General features: G+C 39.3%; 1 protein-coding gene across 1 annotated transcript in view; it reads right to left on the reverse strand.

Moving 5' to 3' along the window:
* The window catches only part of LOC127430405 (leucine--tRNA ligase, cytoplasmic-like), a 60416-nt gene that overhangs the window by 2534 nt on the left and 40711 nt on the right, over nucleotides 1-17171 (reverse strand). Inside the window, exons 27-30 of the mRNA XM_051680133.1 lie at nucleotides 14937-15047; nucleotides 11920-12030; nucleotides 3175-3279; nucleotides 825-920 (exon numbers count right to left, since the gene is read on the reverse strand). Of these exons, the coding sequence (XP_051536093.1) occupies nucleotides 825-920; nucleotides 3175-3279; nucleotides 11920-12030; nucleotides 14937-15047 (423 nt within the window). The remainder of the gene's footprint in view (nucleotides 1-824; nucleotides 921-3174; nucleotides 3280-11919; nucleotides 12031-14936; nucleotides 15048-17171) is intronic.

Genomic DNA, 17171 nt, shown 5'->3' on the forward strand with positions numbered 1-17171 from the left:
TCTATTTTGCAACTGAATTCGTCAATCTGTCCTGTTCTCACAGGACGCATTCTTGTATATGTTCGTCAGACGGATGCTTTCGGAGCGACTCACGCTGCGTTTATAGGAAACTTGCGTCTCGAGGTCCCTGTTTTCATCCAGCCGTAAAGAACGCATACAGTGTGACCGGCTTTCGAGTTTTGTTGAGAAGCACTGACTGCCCCCTGCTGATGCAGCTCGTAAAAACTAAAAAAAGTTACGTGTACTTCAAGCTTGAATTGCTCTGATGCTCATAATATACGTATACTTCTATTACAGAATTTACATACAGGTCTAAAGTCTTGATTGACTTTGTTTTTACGTATTATTTTTATAGAATTAATCACACAAAATTTATGCTTCTAATTGACAGCCCTAGAAATAACAAAAATGGAAGTATGGGAATTATGCAGTATGCATTTAAGCATAAGTCTTTAGACAACATTTTTTTTTTTTACTTGAAAAACATAAATTTAGTGTGTCCAATCTTTTGACTTGATTGTGAATATTAAATTTATTTTGTGAATTTGAATTAGGGAAGGCATTTGTGAATCAGATTTTGCTAATTCAATTCCAGAAAATTATTTGAAGTCAACCAAAAGCCTGGCAATAATTCAAAAACACTGAATGAATGCTGTACACCTACACTGTACCATTACCAATGCACATAGTGCTTCTAAAATTAGCCTGCCTGTAGCTGCATGCAGTGCAGGGCAGATCAACCATTAAAAAAGCGAAACAAAAGACGGAGGCTTTTGAGCGCGTGCAGCAGCAATGACGAGGCCTCAGTGGGCTGTTGGTTTCACCTCAGATCTGAAGACACAGAATGGTTTCCCAGGGCAACAATCCTCCTTTACTTTGTCATCAGCTTCAGAGGCGAACACCACGTCTATTTGATCCAGCTGGTGGAGGACAGAGAGAAAGAAAATGGTAAACCCTTTAGCTACTGATAGAAAGCAGTATCAAGAGAGCTCAGATCTAACAAAGTCAGCAGATTATTGTTATTTCAGTATTAAGCACTGCAATTTGATTGGTTGTTACAAAAGAAAACAGATCAAAAATCTGCTATTTAAGGAATAGTTCACTCAATAATAAAACATTTTCATCAAAATGTCATCATTTACTCAACTTCATGTTGCTTGAAACACATATGGCTTTCTTATGAGGAACACAAAGGATTTATGCAGATGAAAGTGTATGGTGACTTAGGCCAACATCCTTTTGCGTTCCACAGAAGAAAGTCATATGGGTTTGGAACAAAATAAGCGTGCTTTTGTGACGTTATGAGCATTTATTTATTTTATTTTTTTTACATTTTTCCATGTGAATATTCAATGGGAAATAAGGGAGGATGGGGCTTGTTTTTTGCTTTGGGATTTGATGGAACTCTGAAAAGTGGCCTGCAAAATTATTGGTCAATACCATTTTTTTCCACTCACACCACCTTGGTTACATCAACACAAAATATCTTGTTTCAAAAGTTACATTTTCATGAGGGATTATAAAAATCAAACTGTTATTTTTTCCCTTTAGAAAAACATGCACTGATGAATCATGCAAAATAATAGCAGCAACATTTATTAAAAAAGTGAACTGTAGGGACCTGGGTAGCTCAGCGAGTATTGATGCTGACTACCACCACTGGAGTCGCAAGTTCGAATCCAGGGTGTGCTGAGTGACTCCAGCCAGGTCTCCTAAGCAACCAAATTGGCCCGGGTGCTAAGGAGGGTAGTGTCACATGGGGTAACCTCCTCGTGGTCGCTATAATGTGGTTTGCTCTCGGTGGGGCGTGTGGTGAGTTGTGCGTGGATGCCGCGGAGAACAGCGTGAAGCCTCCACATGCGCTGAGGCAAATAAGATTCGTCCTCCGCCACCCGGATTGAGTCACTACGCTACCAAGAGGACTTAGAGCGCATTGGGAATTGGGCATTCCAAATTGAAAAAAAAAAAAAAAGTAAACTGGGACAATTTTAATTTCATGTCTTTAAAGGGGACCTATTATGCAAAATTCACTTTTACATGGTGTATAAATGTCAATTGGCAGTGTGTGTACACAACCACCCTACAATGTTAAAACTCCTCTTTCTTATATTTCTATTAATCAAAAACAGTGTCTCAAAATGACTGGTTTTCGTATCCGCTCTAAAGGACTGGTGACGGACTCCACCCTATTACCATAGATCCTCCCGAGTGATCGACACACAGTCCGCCATTTTTTGCTACAGTGAGAAGAATAATGTCTCAACTTCGTAAGCGTCATAAGTGTTCTGTAAAAGTGAACATAAGAGTCTTCATGTACTCCCGGCATCAGAGCCACTGAAGAAAATGTGCCCCAAAACATACCAAAATTTGTGTATGTTTGTGCAAATAATTTACACCAGACTGCTTTATGAATGAGGGTCAATATAAAGCAGGATTTTCAAAAAATTTGACTCTCAAGCATGGATCAGTACCAACTGTTCGTGTTCCAGCTTTATATCCTGAAGATGTAAGTATTGCACTTTATATTTTGTGAATGTTTGCAAATCGCCTTTCCGAATGAGTTTGTTAGCTGATTCCACGGCTAATGCAGCTAAAGTTACCATTGTCTCTGATTGTATTCACGGAGACCAGAGATGTCATCATAGCTTGTTTGCACATGACGTCATGTCACTGCGTTGCTGTGGTATGAAATGCAGAAGGAGGGCAGGAAGTGATTTTCTACATAAGAAGCATTATCACAAACTCAAAATGCCTATGTTTTCCGTTGTTTACGGTTGCTCATACATATATGGCTGAACTCCGGTATTTACGGTGTCAGTCATATTGGTTCTGATTTGCTGTTGCTATAGTATACGAAGCACGAGCTGTAAAGGCACAGCCCTCTTCCGGAAAGGGGGCGGGGAGCAGCAGCTCATTTGCATTTAAAGAGACACACACGAAAACAGCGTGTTTTTGATTCCACCCAAAAAGAGGCATTTACAACATGGTATAATAAATGATCTGTGGGGTATTTTGAGCTGAAACTTCACAGACGTTCTGGGGACACCTGAGACTTATATTACCTCTTGTAAAAAGGGGCATAATAGGTCTCCATTAAGTGGGTTAGATGAGAACATCAGAGAGGTTTAAATGCAGGACATTTAGGTTGTTCTTCAAATAGTTGTGTGGTGCTACCTCAAGTGAATTGGTCAAATACACGATGTTCTCCAGCAGGACTGCACGTTCGTCAAACTCCAGCTCTAGATCCAGAACCCTCGGCCCGCTCTTCTCCAGGTTGTCCTGGAAACACAAAGACAGAAACATGGCCAACTTCAGTGTAGATTCGTAGTGCAAGAGACACATTTGCTTCCATTATATAATGTAAATGAATTCACAAAGCAATCTCATTAACAAAAAATTTGCAGAAACAGCAAAGAAAGTTAGTTTACTATAATATAGTTAATATTACATTATTTATTTATATCATTATTTAAATCTAACATATGTAATATATAAATATTAATGATTAATTATTATTTACATTTATAAGTACACTTATTTTTTATCGGTCTCAGTGGTTCTGGACTCTGTTCTGACACCCGTCGTCCTGGATACTCGAAGTTTGTTTACTAAAGGCCTACTCACACCAAAATCGGGATGAATTTTTGAGACAAACTGCCGACAAAAGTTCCATTCACACTGAGACCGTGACGAATAAAATGAAAGACAATTTCACCCCTGTACAGTAGGAGGTGCTGTTGCTGTTCTACAAACGAATTTGTTTTGCTGCTCTGACCTTTTTTAGCAGTCAATGTGTAAGGTTAATTTATTTAATGCTGTTAAGGCATTTATTGTCCTAATTTGAAAAACTGTTTCATTGTTATTTCCATGTTTTTGATACATTTTAAGGAATATAGAATCTGTGTTTTTTATCTGAGTGAGATAAGAGTGCTGTTGCATGAAAATACGTCCTCTTTATATTTGCACATGTATTTTGCTATGAGAATACTCCAAACGGACTCCCGAACCCAACTTCAAATACACCAAATTAAATAATGTGCATTAAGACAAAACACCAGGTATGTTATAAAATATGAGGAATCAGCACATTACATAAATATTCTTAAAAAGAATGTTTACAGCTTCCACATTATTTATTTACTGCACCAGAACTCCAGTGTTTTATGGTTAAGAACATTTATAAAAACAAACACATTACAGCCTGAGAAGACTTTTAAAATCAGGTTAATATTTGCAGAACAAAGGGTTCATGAACTATAATTATTTCGTTTAAATTTTTCGGGGATGTGTACCAGCTGCACCCCAATGCCAGTGTTTTCCTGTTGATTAGCAGCACCAATACACTACATGCACTGTTGCGCTCTTGACTGAGACTGGACACCCGCAAATCACAAGCTGTCTGCCGGCTGAACATTGCGCTTGGCGTTTAATGTTCCACTGTTTATCTGTGCCGTGAGACCTGCAGGTAGTAGCGGTTTGTTTCATCACTCCAGCAGTGACCACTTGTTTGGACATTTTATCTTTCCACTTGCACTCATTCTGTTTGGACTGTCTGGTGGATCACACTACCTGCTGATCAATACTATACCATCACTTGGGATCTGTTGTTGTTTGTAGTAGTAAGTCTATTGTGTTTTTTGTTATATTGTTTGGTTTGCTTGTTTTGTTTGCATGTACTTTTCTGTTTAAGCACTGGCTGAAAGCGCAAGTAAACTTTTTATTACTTGTTATTATCCTGCTTGTGGTGTCTCGTTTATGTTACCTCTAGACATGAAGTAACTTAAATGAGACGCAACAAGCAGGATTTTTTTTTCCTCCCCAATTTGGAATGCCCAATTCCTCGTGGTGGCGGAGGACGAATCTCAGTTGCCTCCGCATCTGAGACCGTCAATCCGTGAATCACGTGGCTTATTGAGCACGTTACCGTGGAGACATAGTGCGTGTGGAGGCCCACGCTATTCTCTACAGCATCCACGCACAACTCACCACGCGCCCCACCGAGAGTGAGAACCACACATTATAGTGACCACGAGGAGGTTACCCCATGTGACTCTACCCTCCCTAGCAACCGGGCCAATTTGGTTGCTTAGGAGACCTGGCTGGAGTCACTCAGCATGCCCTGGATTCAAACTCACGACTCCAGGAGTGGTAGTCAGCGTCAATACTCGCTGAGCTACCCAGGCCCACCTACCACAAGCAGGATTAACCAAAACTCCAAAATTTATTGGATGAGACATTTCTCTCCTCTTTGTAAGACTGAAGCAAAGACTTCAGAAATAAGTGTGGCCAAAATGACAAGCAAAAGTGATTCTAACTCCCCAGTTGAAAATAAACTTCCCTAATCAAAAAAAGAAACATAATAAAATACATAATTCTTCTCTACCTCCCTAACTATTCCAGAAACAAGAAAAAACTCAATAAAAGAGTTTTTGTTTTGCTGTTTTCTCTTGGTGTGGGAGGGGAAATATTGATGTTGGGAAATGGAGTTTGTTCCAGAAGCGTTCTCCCAGAATCTGACTTTAGAGGAGTTTAAGAAATGTAGGAAAGATGATCTAATCCAGCTAGCCAGATTCTTTAAAATAGCTGTATCTAGGTCTGATGTTAAACATGTAATTCGATCCGAACGTTTAAATAAAATTGTCGAAAGGAATGTTTTACCGGCTGAGTTTGAGTATGATGGTGTTGGAGAGGCTGCTGCACTGGTTTAAGCTGATGCGAAGCACCTTTTGCACACCGATGCTACAAGTACGCTTTTTTACGCTTTTTTGGATTGGCGATTAAATTAAAAGAGCTGGAATTGCAGGTACCGAGTGAGTAACGTGAGAATAGATTGTTCCATTTGTGTGAGTTGGAAATGGTTTCGAGAAGCACAGTAAACATTTCCTCGGTTATTTCGCCTTCAGTTCCTCCTCCTACAGGGGTGGCCCAGAATGTGATAAGGGGTGGAGTGGATTCAGTAGGAGGTACTGCTACCGTGGGTAGAGACACAGCGACATCTGTAGCTGAATTTGATGTAAGCAAATATATCAAATTAGTACCTTCTTTTAGAAGTGGATTCGTACTTTATTGCATTCGAACGCATTGCTACCACTCTTAGATGGCCTCTGGAAATGTGGGCACTCCTGTTACAGTGTAAATTGGTGGGAAGAAATTTGCTCGGCTTTACCTATTGAGGAAGTTTAGAATATGACTTAGTTAAAAACGCTGTATTAAGAGCCCATGAATTAGTTTCAGAGGCTTATTGTCAAAAATTTAGAGCCCATGTGAAATCAGCAAAGCAAATTTTGTGAAGTTTGCAAAAGAAAAGGGGGCATTGTTTGACAAATGGTGTGGGGCCTGTAAAGCCACAATTTTTCTCAGTTACGTGAACTAGTTTTACTGGAGGATTTCAAGAGTGGTCTGCCAGATAAGGTGGTAATTCATTTAAATGAGCAGAAAGTAACATCACTGACAGATGCTGCAGTTTTGGTTGATGAGTTTTACTTGACAAAACCGTTTTCCCTGTATCAGAACGTCAGGAGAAACGTGTATTCCCAGTTATTGATCTTTCAGTTAGAGAAAAAGTTTGCAACACTTTTAAACAGACTAAGAGTGATGCAGGTGAAAGACCTCGTAATACCGCGCACCTTCACTCATCCGATAAAGTATGTTTTTACTGTCTTGACTCATCTCTGATTGTAAGGCATGGAAACAGAAGAAATCTAAGGGAGTTGGTTTTGTTTGTGATTTGGATGACACTCAGAGTAGTCTTGCCTCATCACCTGCTGTTTACAAACCGTTCATTCTGAATGGATTTCTGGGGTTTTCAGATACAGATGGATTACGCCCTGTTTCTAATTTAAGGGATACAGGAGCTGCTCAATCGTTTATGTTGGAAAGCGTGTTTCCATTCTCTGATGAGACGTACTGCGGAATTAATGTGTTAGTTAGGGGCATTGAACTAGGCTACATAAAAGTTCAACTACATTCTGTGTATATCAAATCCGACTTGGTTAGTGGATTTGTGAATGTTGCTGTGCAAGCTCAATTGCCTGTTGAGGGAGTTAAACTTATATAGGAAATGACCTGGCAGGAGACAAGGTTTTTCCTCTTCCAATTGTAGTGGATGCTCACAAAATCTCTTGTGAGCACACAGATCTGGCAACGCAGTTTCCTGAAGTGTTTCCAGTCTGCACATTGACACGGGCACAAGTATGAAAGTTAAATGAGGTAATCGATTTGTCTGATTCATTTATGAGTACTTCTCCAGTCACAAGTAAATGTAAAGTGTTTATTGAACCTGAACTGCCTTTTGATTTTATTGATTTGAGACACTTGAATTGTTGCCTGAAATAAGAATAGAGCAACTGGCTGATGTGCAAAGAGCTGACCCCTCTTTGGCTGGATGTACTGCAACAGCTAAAGATAAGGATGAAACATCCTTATATGATACGGCATATTTTTGGGATGTTGTCCTGATGCGCAAGTGGACGGCGCCTCGCGCTGGTGTGGGCTGGGACACAGTCCATCAAATTGTTGTGCCAGATGTTTTTCGTCCTCAATTTCTACAGCTTGCTAACGATCATGCACTGTCAGGACAGGGGGTTAAAAAAACATATTGCATCTTAAGGTTTATTTATTTTTTGGCCAGGTATTAAATTGGTTGTGTCCAAATATTGTAAATCATGCCATGTTTGCCAGCTTTCAGGTAAACCAAACCAGGTAATTTCTCCAGCTCCACTGCAACCAATTCCTGTGATGAGGAAGCTGTTCGAGAGTGTGTGGGACTGTTGCCTAGATCAAAATCAGGGCATAAATATCTTTTGACTTTAATGTGTGCTTCTACTCATTAACTGAAGGCTGTTCCTTTGAGAACGCTAAAAGCGAAGGCAGTGGTAAAGGCTCTGGTTTTGTTCAGTTTTTGGGTTGCCGAAGAGAACTCAGACTGACCAGGGGTCTAATTTTACCTCTAAACTGTTTTCCCAGGTAATGTGTGAACTGGCAGCGAGGCACCAATGTTCCAGCGCTTATCATCCTCAATCACAAGGTGTGTTGAAACGTTTTCATCAGAAGTCGATGTTGCGTTCGTACTGCATTGAAACAGGTAAGGACTGGGATGATGGCTTACCTTTGCAGATGTTTGCTATACGCGAAACTGTGCAGGAGTCCTTGGGGTTTAGTCCAGCAGAACTTGTTTTTGGTCACATGGTTCGCAGACCATTAAAGCTATTCTATAAACAGATGCTGACTGTGCCATCTACCCCAGTGAAAGTGCTGGATTTTGTCAGCTCGTTTCGTGAAAAACTCCATCATGCCTGTGATGTTACCAAAGCTAATTTGGGGTATACCCAGTCAAGAATGAAAAAACAATTTGACAAGAAAAGCCTCCCTAGAGTATTTAAACCGGGTGACACTGTGCTTGTTTATCTTCCTGTGCCTGGTTCGGCTTTACAAGCTTTTCCGGACCCTATTTGGTAGAGCACAAATTGAGTGAAACTGACTACCTAGTGCAAATTCCTGATCGTAAACGTAAGTCACGAGTTTGTCAAATTAACATGTTGAAATGGTACGTGGATCAGTCATTTGAAGGTAGTCCTCCATCTCCGTCCGTTTCCCTCCCTGAGGTTAAGCCTGTAAATACGACTGTTGTTACACTTCTGTAGAATTCTGTAGGGTGGGTTAGAATGTTGGAATCTACCTGATTTGGGTGCTTGGAAGCAAAATTCTGAGATTTTAAATAACTTGCCCTCATACTATATCTAGCTCATCTATCAGAGTCTCTGGCGGCGATTGAGAATGAATGAATGAATGAACGTTACATTTATATAGTGCTTTACTGACACTACACTCAAAGCGCTTTACACAGTGAACAGGTAACTCTCCTCAACCACCACCAGTGTGCAGCATCCACCTGGATGATGCGACGGCAGCCATAGTGTGCCAGTACACTCACCACACGCCAGCTATTGGTGGAGAGGATTGATAGAGCCAATTAATGGATGGGGATTATTAGGAAGCCATGATTGATAAGGGCCAATGGGGGGATTAAACCCCTACTCTTTTCAAGAAGTGTCCTGGGATTTTTAATGACCACAGAGTGTCAGGACCACCTTTTTACAGTATAGTGGCCCCATCACTATACTGGGGCATTAGGACCTACACAGTCCACAGTGTGAGCACCCCTCATCAAGTATTGTTCCATCTTTTCTGATACCCTTTCTCGAACTCTTGTTTTGGTTCACGATATCGATGTACGTGATTCGGTACCCCCGTATCATGTTAACCCTAAAAAGAGACAAATAATGCGAAAAGTATTAGATTATCTTCTGAAGCATGGGCTTGCGGTTCCCAGTTACAGTGCATGGTGTTCACCGTGCTTGCTTGTGCCAAAAGCAGATGGGTCGTCTTGCTTCTACACTGATTACTGAAAGGTCAATCGAGTAACTAAGGCTGACTCGTTCCTGCTTTCCCGGTTAGAAGATTGTGTTGACCATGTGAGATCTACGTGTTATATGACAAAATCAGATCTGCTAAAGGGGTACTGGCAGGTGCCCTTGACCGAACACGTTGCGGAGATCTCAGCCTTTGTGACACCGGATAGTTTTATGTCCTATTCTGTAATGGCTTTCGGTCTGTGGAACGTGCCGGCCACCTTCCAATGACTTGTGCAGAAAGTGTTGTGTGGGGTAAATAACTGTGACGCATATCTCGATGATGTGATCATCTATTCAAGCACTTGGGAAGAACATCTTATGAGTATTGATACTGTGTTTCATCATTTTGCTGACGCTTCACTGACTTTGAACTTGGCCAAATGCGACTTTGGGAAAGTGGTTGTAACCTATTTAGGCAAACAGGTATGTCAAGGTCAAGTGCGCCCTGTGACTGCCAAAGTTGCTGCCATAGTTGAGTTTCCACTGCCTACCACAAAACGGGAATTGAGACACTTCCTTGGTATGGTCAGATATTCTTGTTTGTTTTGCAAGAATTTTGCTGACATGTGTGTCCCTTAACTGATCTTCTCAGCTCTGTTCAGGAATTTGTGTGGACTTTGGAGTGCGATGCTGCGTTTAACACTGCCAAAGATTTATTGAGTAGCACTTCCGTGCTCTCCGCTCCTTACTTTGCACTTCCGTTTAAGTTAGAGGTAGACGCAAGTGCGAACGGAGCGGGAGCCGTGATGTTACAGGATGATAAAACTGGCATTGAGCACCCTGTTTGTTTTTTCTCAAAAAAAGTTTTCGAAATCGCAACGCAATTATAGCATTATTAAGAAAGAGGCTCTGGCGTTATTGATGGCGTTGCAGCATTTCGAGGTCTATTTGGGTGGTAATTCTGTTCCAATCATTGTATAGGGACCACAATCCGTTGGTGATTTGAGTCAGATGTCAAACTCTAATCAATGCTTAATGTGTTGGTCTTTAATTGTTCAGGAGTTCAATTTTGAGATTCATCACAAAAAGGGTGTGGAAAATGTGATTGCGGATATGTTGTCCCCTGCCTTTAGTGTTGAGTAGGGTATTACACTTTTTAGTCAAACGGTGGTTTGACATTTATGGAAGGGAGATGTTGCGTCCTTTGACATATTGTGCAGCAGGTGGCGCTGTTATTATGTGTGTTGTTCCTTTTTGTGTTTTGTCTCTCTCTCTCTCTCTCTCTCTCTCTCACAGTATTGGACCATGGAGAGAATCAGCTAGTCCTGGGGATTGGTGGATGTGGAGAGGTCTGCCTACTTAAGGAGACAGTGTTGATCCGATGTGGCTTGCTCTCAAGGCCGTGGTGGCCTTTTGTACTCTTTAATGTTTTTCCTCATTGTTAACATGTGGTAGTGAAAGCTAATGTCTAATTTATTGAAGTGAGTGATTGTTTTCTCCAAAGTCAATATGTGGTTGATCTTAAAGAGGAAGCTGTAGGAAATGGGGGCCTGTTTCTTTTATTGTGTGAGTTTTTCTTGTTTCTGGAATAGTTAGGGAGGTAGGGAAGAATTATGTATTTTATTTTGTTTCTTTTTTTTTTTTTTTTTTAAGTTAATTTTCAACTGGGGTGTTAGAATCACTTTTGTTTGTTATTTTGGCCACACTCATTTCTGAAGTCTTTGCTTCACTCTTAAAAAGAGAAGAGAAATGTTTCAACCAATAAATTTGGGAATTTTGGTTAATCCTGCTTGTGGCATCTCGTTTATGTTGCGTCCTTACCCCTAGACGGGACATAACACTGGTGTGATAATCGCAGCACATCTCAAAGCTCGCAATAGATGCGTTCTATGTCCCTCTGTCCTTCTAAGTTCATTCTTCCAAGGTAGCTTAGCAAGACTGGCCTTCAGAAGATCACAAGTCCATTCTCTGCGTTCTTAGAATTGAGAAACACCCAATGGGTATGCTCAGAATGTATTACTGCACAGTGTATCTGCCTACAATTTTTTAAATAGTATGTAACACTCTACTCATCATGCAACAAATGTAGTATGCTACATTGCTGTCACATGACCTCTTAATGTTGCATGCTTGATTTAACAAATGACGTTATCGCCTCAAATATAGGAATGCTTTTTGCATTTTTATTTACAGATATCTTGCATTTTTTATCCAATTTAAAGTAAAGACGTCTTAAATTTTGGCAGTCCAATCAAATAATGTGTGCTTTATATTCCTTCTGGTTCATTCATCACACTGGAAATGGGAGGTCAAGTCAAGTGCATTGTATTGTGGTATACAGCATTTTACCCAGTGTGCCATGTCATATTCTGGCAGTGGTATTAGGTCATCTGGCCATTCTATGCATACAGATAATTCCCATACTGTGCTCAACATACATGCTGTGTACAGCAGAAATAGCTGTATACAGTATTTTTCTATTCCGAACATGGCCCATGTTGATCTTATTATTTGACGGGATCATAAATCTGAGATCCAATATTCACGTATCAAAATCTTCGTGTACCTTTATCATGGCTACAAAGGGCATCACTCGCTTCATGTACTTCTTCAGCTCTGGTATGGCGCCCAGCTCCATGGCGATGACCTTATTGTCAGGCAGAGTTCCATTGTTGCTCTGGAAATTACAATGGGAAAGAACAGTTTTTTGATTGACAGCTTACCAAGATTGAAGACTTTCAAATTCAACTCTGACATTGAGGATAGTTCTGAGATGGATAATAATTCACCAATCACTGTACATCTATATGCAACTTGGACATGGCCCTGTGTTTCAGTATTCCTTTATACTAAACCTAATATTTACCATTATTACACGGCTCTCTGGAAAACTTGATTCTGATTGAACAATTCTGCATTATGCGGCCTTTGTATCACGACTAGTGGTAAACCGAAATGGGTATTTTAATGGCTGATGCGGACCTTGATATCTAGGGAGCAGAGTGATCGATGGCAGATTTAATGCTGATATACTGTATAGGGATGCACAATACATCTGCGGCCGATTTATTATAGACCATTTCAAGATAGTTTAAGGAAGTGAAGATTTTTTGTTCCTTGAACATTTCCTGCAAGTTGTGTGTTCCAAACGGGATAAATCACCCTCCGAAGGGCTCTCTGAAGGGAGAGCAATCATGATAGTCATACTGTATGATCGCTTCAGACAGGACTTCCAATAAAAATTACTTCAAAAGTGAGTTCAGAATGAGCATTATTTTAAAGCCCCACATCTTTTAGCCTTTCAAAAGCTATCAGACTGGATGGTAAAGTCTTCGAAGGGCAACGGGATGATCACTTCTGAATGGAATGCACCCTCATTCAAAACAACAGTGGCAGGTGCTTCATTCATAGTGACTTTAACACAATTACTAACCTCTGCAAGTCATTTACTTTTACATTTTGTCATTTAGCAGACACTTTTACCCAGAAGACAGAGACAAGAAAAGTATTTTAATCATTAAAAAAATAAATCCTTACCTTGTCTGTGGGTCGCGCAGACAGACAGCTTCATTGATTATAACCAGAGACTATTTAGCAGAGACGGGTCACTTCTATTAAAATGAATGGCAGAAATTGGAACGCCCAACGGTCAGTGGATGTAGAAAGCAAGTCCTGCCTTACAGGTAAACGAGCCAATCACCTTTTAGATACAGACATCATCTGTAAATCTACTCAAGAACGCGCATGCGCATTAACTATACAAGCCAGGAAAATATATATATATATATATATTTTCTTTTCGTATTTTGAGGTAAAGAAGTACAATTTATAATAACAGTGTTGTCAGATTTTACTGCTGATTTGAAATATGTTCTTTGATCGTAATCTTGGCCAACCATCTTAGGGATTTTGGTCTTTCCCCATTCAAGTAGATAGATTTACATAGAATAGCTGTAAATAATAGCTGTGAGAGTGTTCCAAAGATGTCCGCCGACTTGACCAGACTTGCCTAAAAACACTTTTTTTATAACAGGAGCGATCATTCCCAGGCTCTCCGCTAAGGAAATAATTATGAGCATCAAACAAAACATTTTCATTACCTCTCTCGAATAGACGTTCAGTATCAACAAAACGTCTGAAGTCACTTCAGGTAAACGTTTGACATTATTTGAGGAAAATATGTTAACTCAGAGCCTTATTTAAAGGATCCGTTAAGGATACCGGAAGTGCTGCAGGAAAACTTGTGTTCCAATTCCTTGTTATTGTTTACATGCTTAAAATGTTCTATTGGCCGATAACTGGGAAAATAACAAATATTCTGCTTGCGATTTCACTCAGTGAGGATTATTTCAACATCTGTGCACCATGTCATGTTGCTTTGGGGCTCGTTTGAATCTGGATCATCCACTGTAAGTAATGATATGCCGTTTTCCATATTCTGTTTATGATTTATGAGGTAATAAGTGTGACAAAAGAACATCCGAGTAATCTTTAAAGAGCCATTCTTGTTGCGTTTTTGCCAAATACTTCATGAGAGTGGCATATCATTACTTTCAGGGGATGATTCTGATTAAAACAACCCCAAACACAATAGAATTTATGCAAGTGTCATTTATTTCTCATTCAAATCAGCATACATCTGTAATATAGTCACACTTCTGTTTCATGTTACATCCGCCAATCCTTAAATAGCAGAAGAGTTGGTCAGATTGTGGAGTCCAAATTTCAAGCTTTTAAACGACACCTATTTTGTTTTAAGTGAATAGTTTTTAATTAATTACCTGGGAGCTCCAGTTTAAAGGGTTCAAATGCAAGAAGTAAAATTATCGGTTATTGTTACTGGTCACAATGAGCTTTGAATTTTCAGTATTGCTGCATCGCTAATGATTTATTTAATACATTTTAGTGAAAGCAAATAGTATGTACATTTATTTACAAAAAAAAAAACCTTACTCAAAATTCTGTTAAAAAAAAAAAAAATATATATATATATATATATATATATATATATATATATTTGAAAACAACCACTGACAATGTTGTCAGTAGATATGGAACTGACAATCGGCCAATGCCGAAAATCTCAAAATGGGCAAATATAGGACTGGTCGATATATCTGCTTAATACTAATAATGACCGCTAAACTTTTTAACTGACTGTTGTCAGAGACTGTTGTCTCTTTGATCTCTTCTCACATAGTAAAATAATTTCAACTCAAATCAATTATTCATGTTCATTTATTTATTTGGGAAGTAGTTTTATTTTTTAATACATTTAATAAGTGGGATAATGTACAGTCATCTGGTCATAATTGCAAAATGAAACCTTTCAGTGTGATACAAGACCCTTCTACTTCGCATCGGGGTTCTGAACACCACGTCAGGATTTATTATGGTGTAATGACTGTTGGTGCTACATTATCACTTGATTAATTTTCTCCTTTTATAGAAAAACAGTGTGGCCCATTTCTTCTTCTGTGAAGCACCATGTTAGTTGAAGTTCTTAGAAATCAGAGTTGTTCTGAGCAACGTAAATATATGAAGATCACGTTGATATGCACTCTTTGAGAAAAAGACAAGTACCTTGTAATGCATGCCCAGCAGAGAGAGGGCGCTGTGCTGCCAGGGTGGATAGGTCTTTGCTACATAGATGGTGCAGTGTGTGGGCTTGGCTGGAGGCTTGTTGTCCCCTTTCTGTAATAATAAAGTATCAAATAAAATGTGTTACAGTAAGTACAGTCAAGACTATTAAGTTTTATTCATTATAAGCATAATTTTGAAAATGTGAACAACAGTTATAACAAGGAATGACAGAATGAATAGGCATGTCCAAAACGGCCACTGCAGTTGGTGTCGACATTTCCAGAGTTTATAAAATATTTGAACAAGTAAATCTACTTTAAATCTATAAATATAACCTTAGCTCTGACAAAACTTATCTTTCAAACTGTTTTTTATATTCAGTCACACCAGTTTATTTTTCCTTCAAAGCTTAAAACCCACTAAAGAACATCACCACAACAACTCCCATCCAAAACAACGTCCATTACCACATGCTCATAGAAACAGGACTGAGAAAAGCCTCCCTCCTAACATCAGTTATGCAAGAGCCAGCAAAGGTAGAAACAGACTGTAGGGAGAGCGGCCCCTGTCAAAAGCGAGGGATTTTCACTCAGAGGAGGTTTGAATAGAACCGAACTCATTCTACATGACAGCTGTCGCTTTAACTCGCCTCACTGCTCATGTAAATTCTCTTTTGGGTGGAGTTGGATCTGCTGGACATCTGTCTAATGACTTAATGTTGAGGGGATAGAGGCCATAAAATAATTTTTGTGAATTAGGCTACTAAATAAAAGTACAAAAATAAATTTCTGGGCAAATATTTTAATGCACATGTGTCATTAACTATTAACTAGGTGCCTGTTTTATTTTGGTCTAGTGATATATGCAATACAGTTGTGCTCAAAAGTTTGCATACCCTGGCAGAAATTGTGAAATTTTGGCATTGATTTTGAAAATATAAAAAAAAAAATTTGACTGATCATACAAAAAAAACTGTCTTTTATTTAAGGATAGTGATTATCTGTAGCCATTTATTATCACATAGTTGTTTGGCTCCTTTTTAAATCATAATGATAACAGAAATCACCCAAATGGCCCTGATCAAAAGTTTATATACCCTTGAATGTTTGGCCTTGTTACAGACACACACAGGTTTAAATGGCAATTAAAGGTTAATTTCCCACACCTGTGGCTTTTTAAATTGCAATTAGTGTCTGTGTATAAATAGTCAATGAGTTTGTTAGCGCTCAAGTGGATGCACTGAACAGGCTAGATACTGAGCCATGGGGAGCAAAATAGAACTGTCAAAAGACCTGCGTAACAAGGTAATGGAACTTTATAAAGATGGAAAAGGATATAAAAAGATATCCAAAGCCTTGAAAATGCCAGTCAGTACTGTTAAATCACTTATTAAGAAGTGGAAAATTCGGGGATCTCTTGATACCAAGCCAAGGTCAGGTAGACCAAGAAAGATTTCAGTCACAATTGCCAGAAGAATTGTTCAGGAAACAAACAAAAACCCACAGGTAACCTCAGGAGAAATACAGGCTGCTCTGGAAAAAGACGGTGTGGTTGTTTCAAGGAGCACAATACGACGATACTTGAACAAAAATGAGCTGCATGGTCGAGTTGCCAGAAAGAAGCCTTTACTGCGCCAGTGCCACAAAAAAGCCTGGTTACAATATGCCTGACAGCACCTTGACACGCCTCACTGCTTCTGGCACACTGTAATTTGGAGTGACGAGACCAAAATAGAGCTTTATGGTCACAACCATAAGCGCTATGTTTGGAGAGGGGTCAACAAGGCCTATAGTGAAAAGAATACCATCCCCACAGTGAAGCATGGTGGTGGCTCACTGATGTTTTGGGGGTGTGTGAGCTCTAAAGGCACGGGGAATCTTGTGAAAATTGATGGCAAGATGAGCATGTTATCAGAAAATACTGGCAGACAATTTGCATTCTTCTGCACGAAAGCTGCGCAAACTTTTGAGCACAACTGTATTAAATTTGTGTTATTAACTGCAAAATAATAATAATAATAATAATAAAAAAAAATTATTGTAACAGTAGGTGGCAGTTTTAATTTTTAATAGGACTATAGATTAATATAAGTGTCTCTGATTCACCATGGTAACAACGCTCAACCTCAGAAAAGATACACTGTATATTGAAACTAATGATGTACCAGGAGAAGACATAAACAGAGTACTGTAATCAAGACTTATCAAGATTAGTTCATCGCAGCAGCCACAATCT

Source organism: Myxocyprinus asiaticus, chromosome 40, assembly GCF_019703515.2.
Source record: "Myxocyprinus asiaticus isolate MX2 ecotype Aquarium Trade chromosome 40, UBuf_Myxa_2, whole genome shotgun sequence".
In the NCBI taxonomy this organism is placed as follows: Eukaryota; Metazoa; Chordata; class Actinopteri; order Cypriniformes; family Catostomidae; genus Myxocyprinus; species Myxocyprinus asiaticus.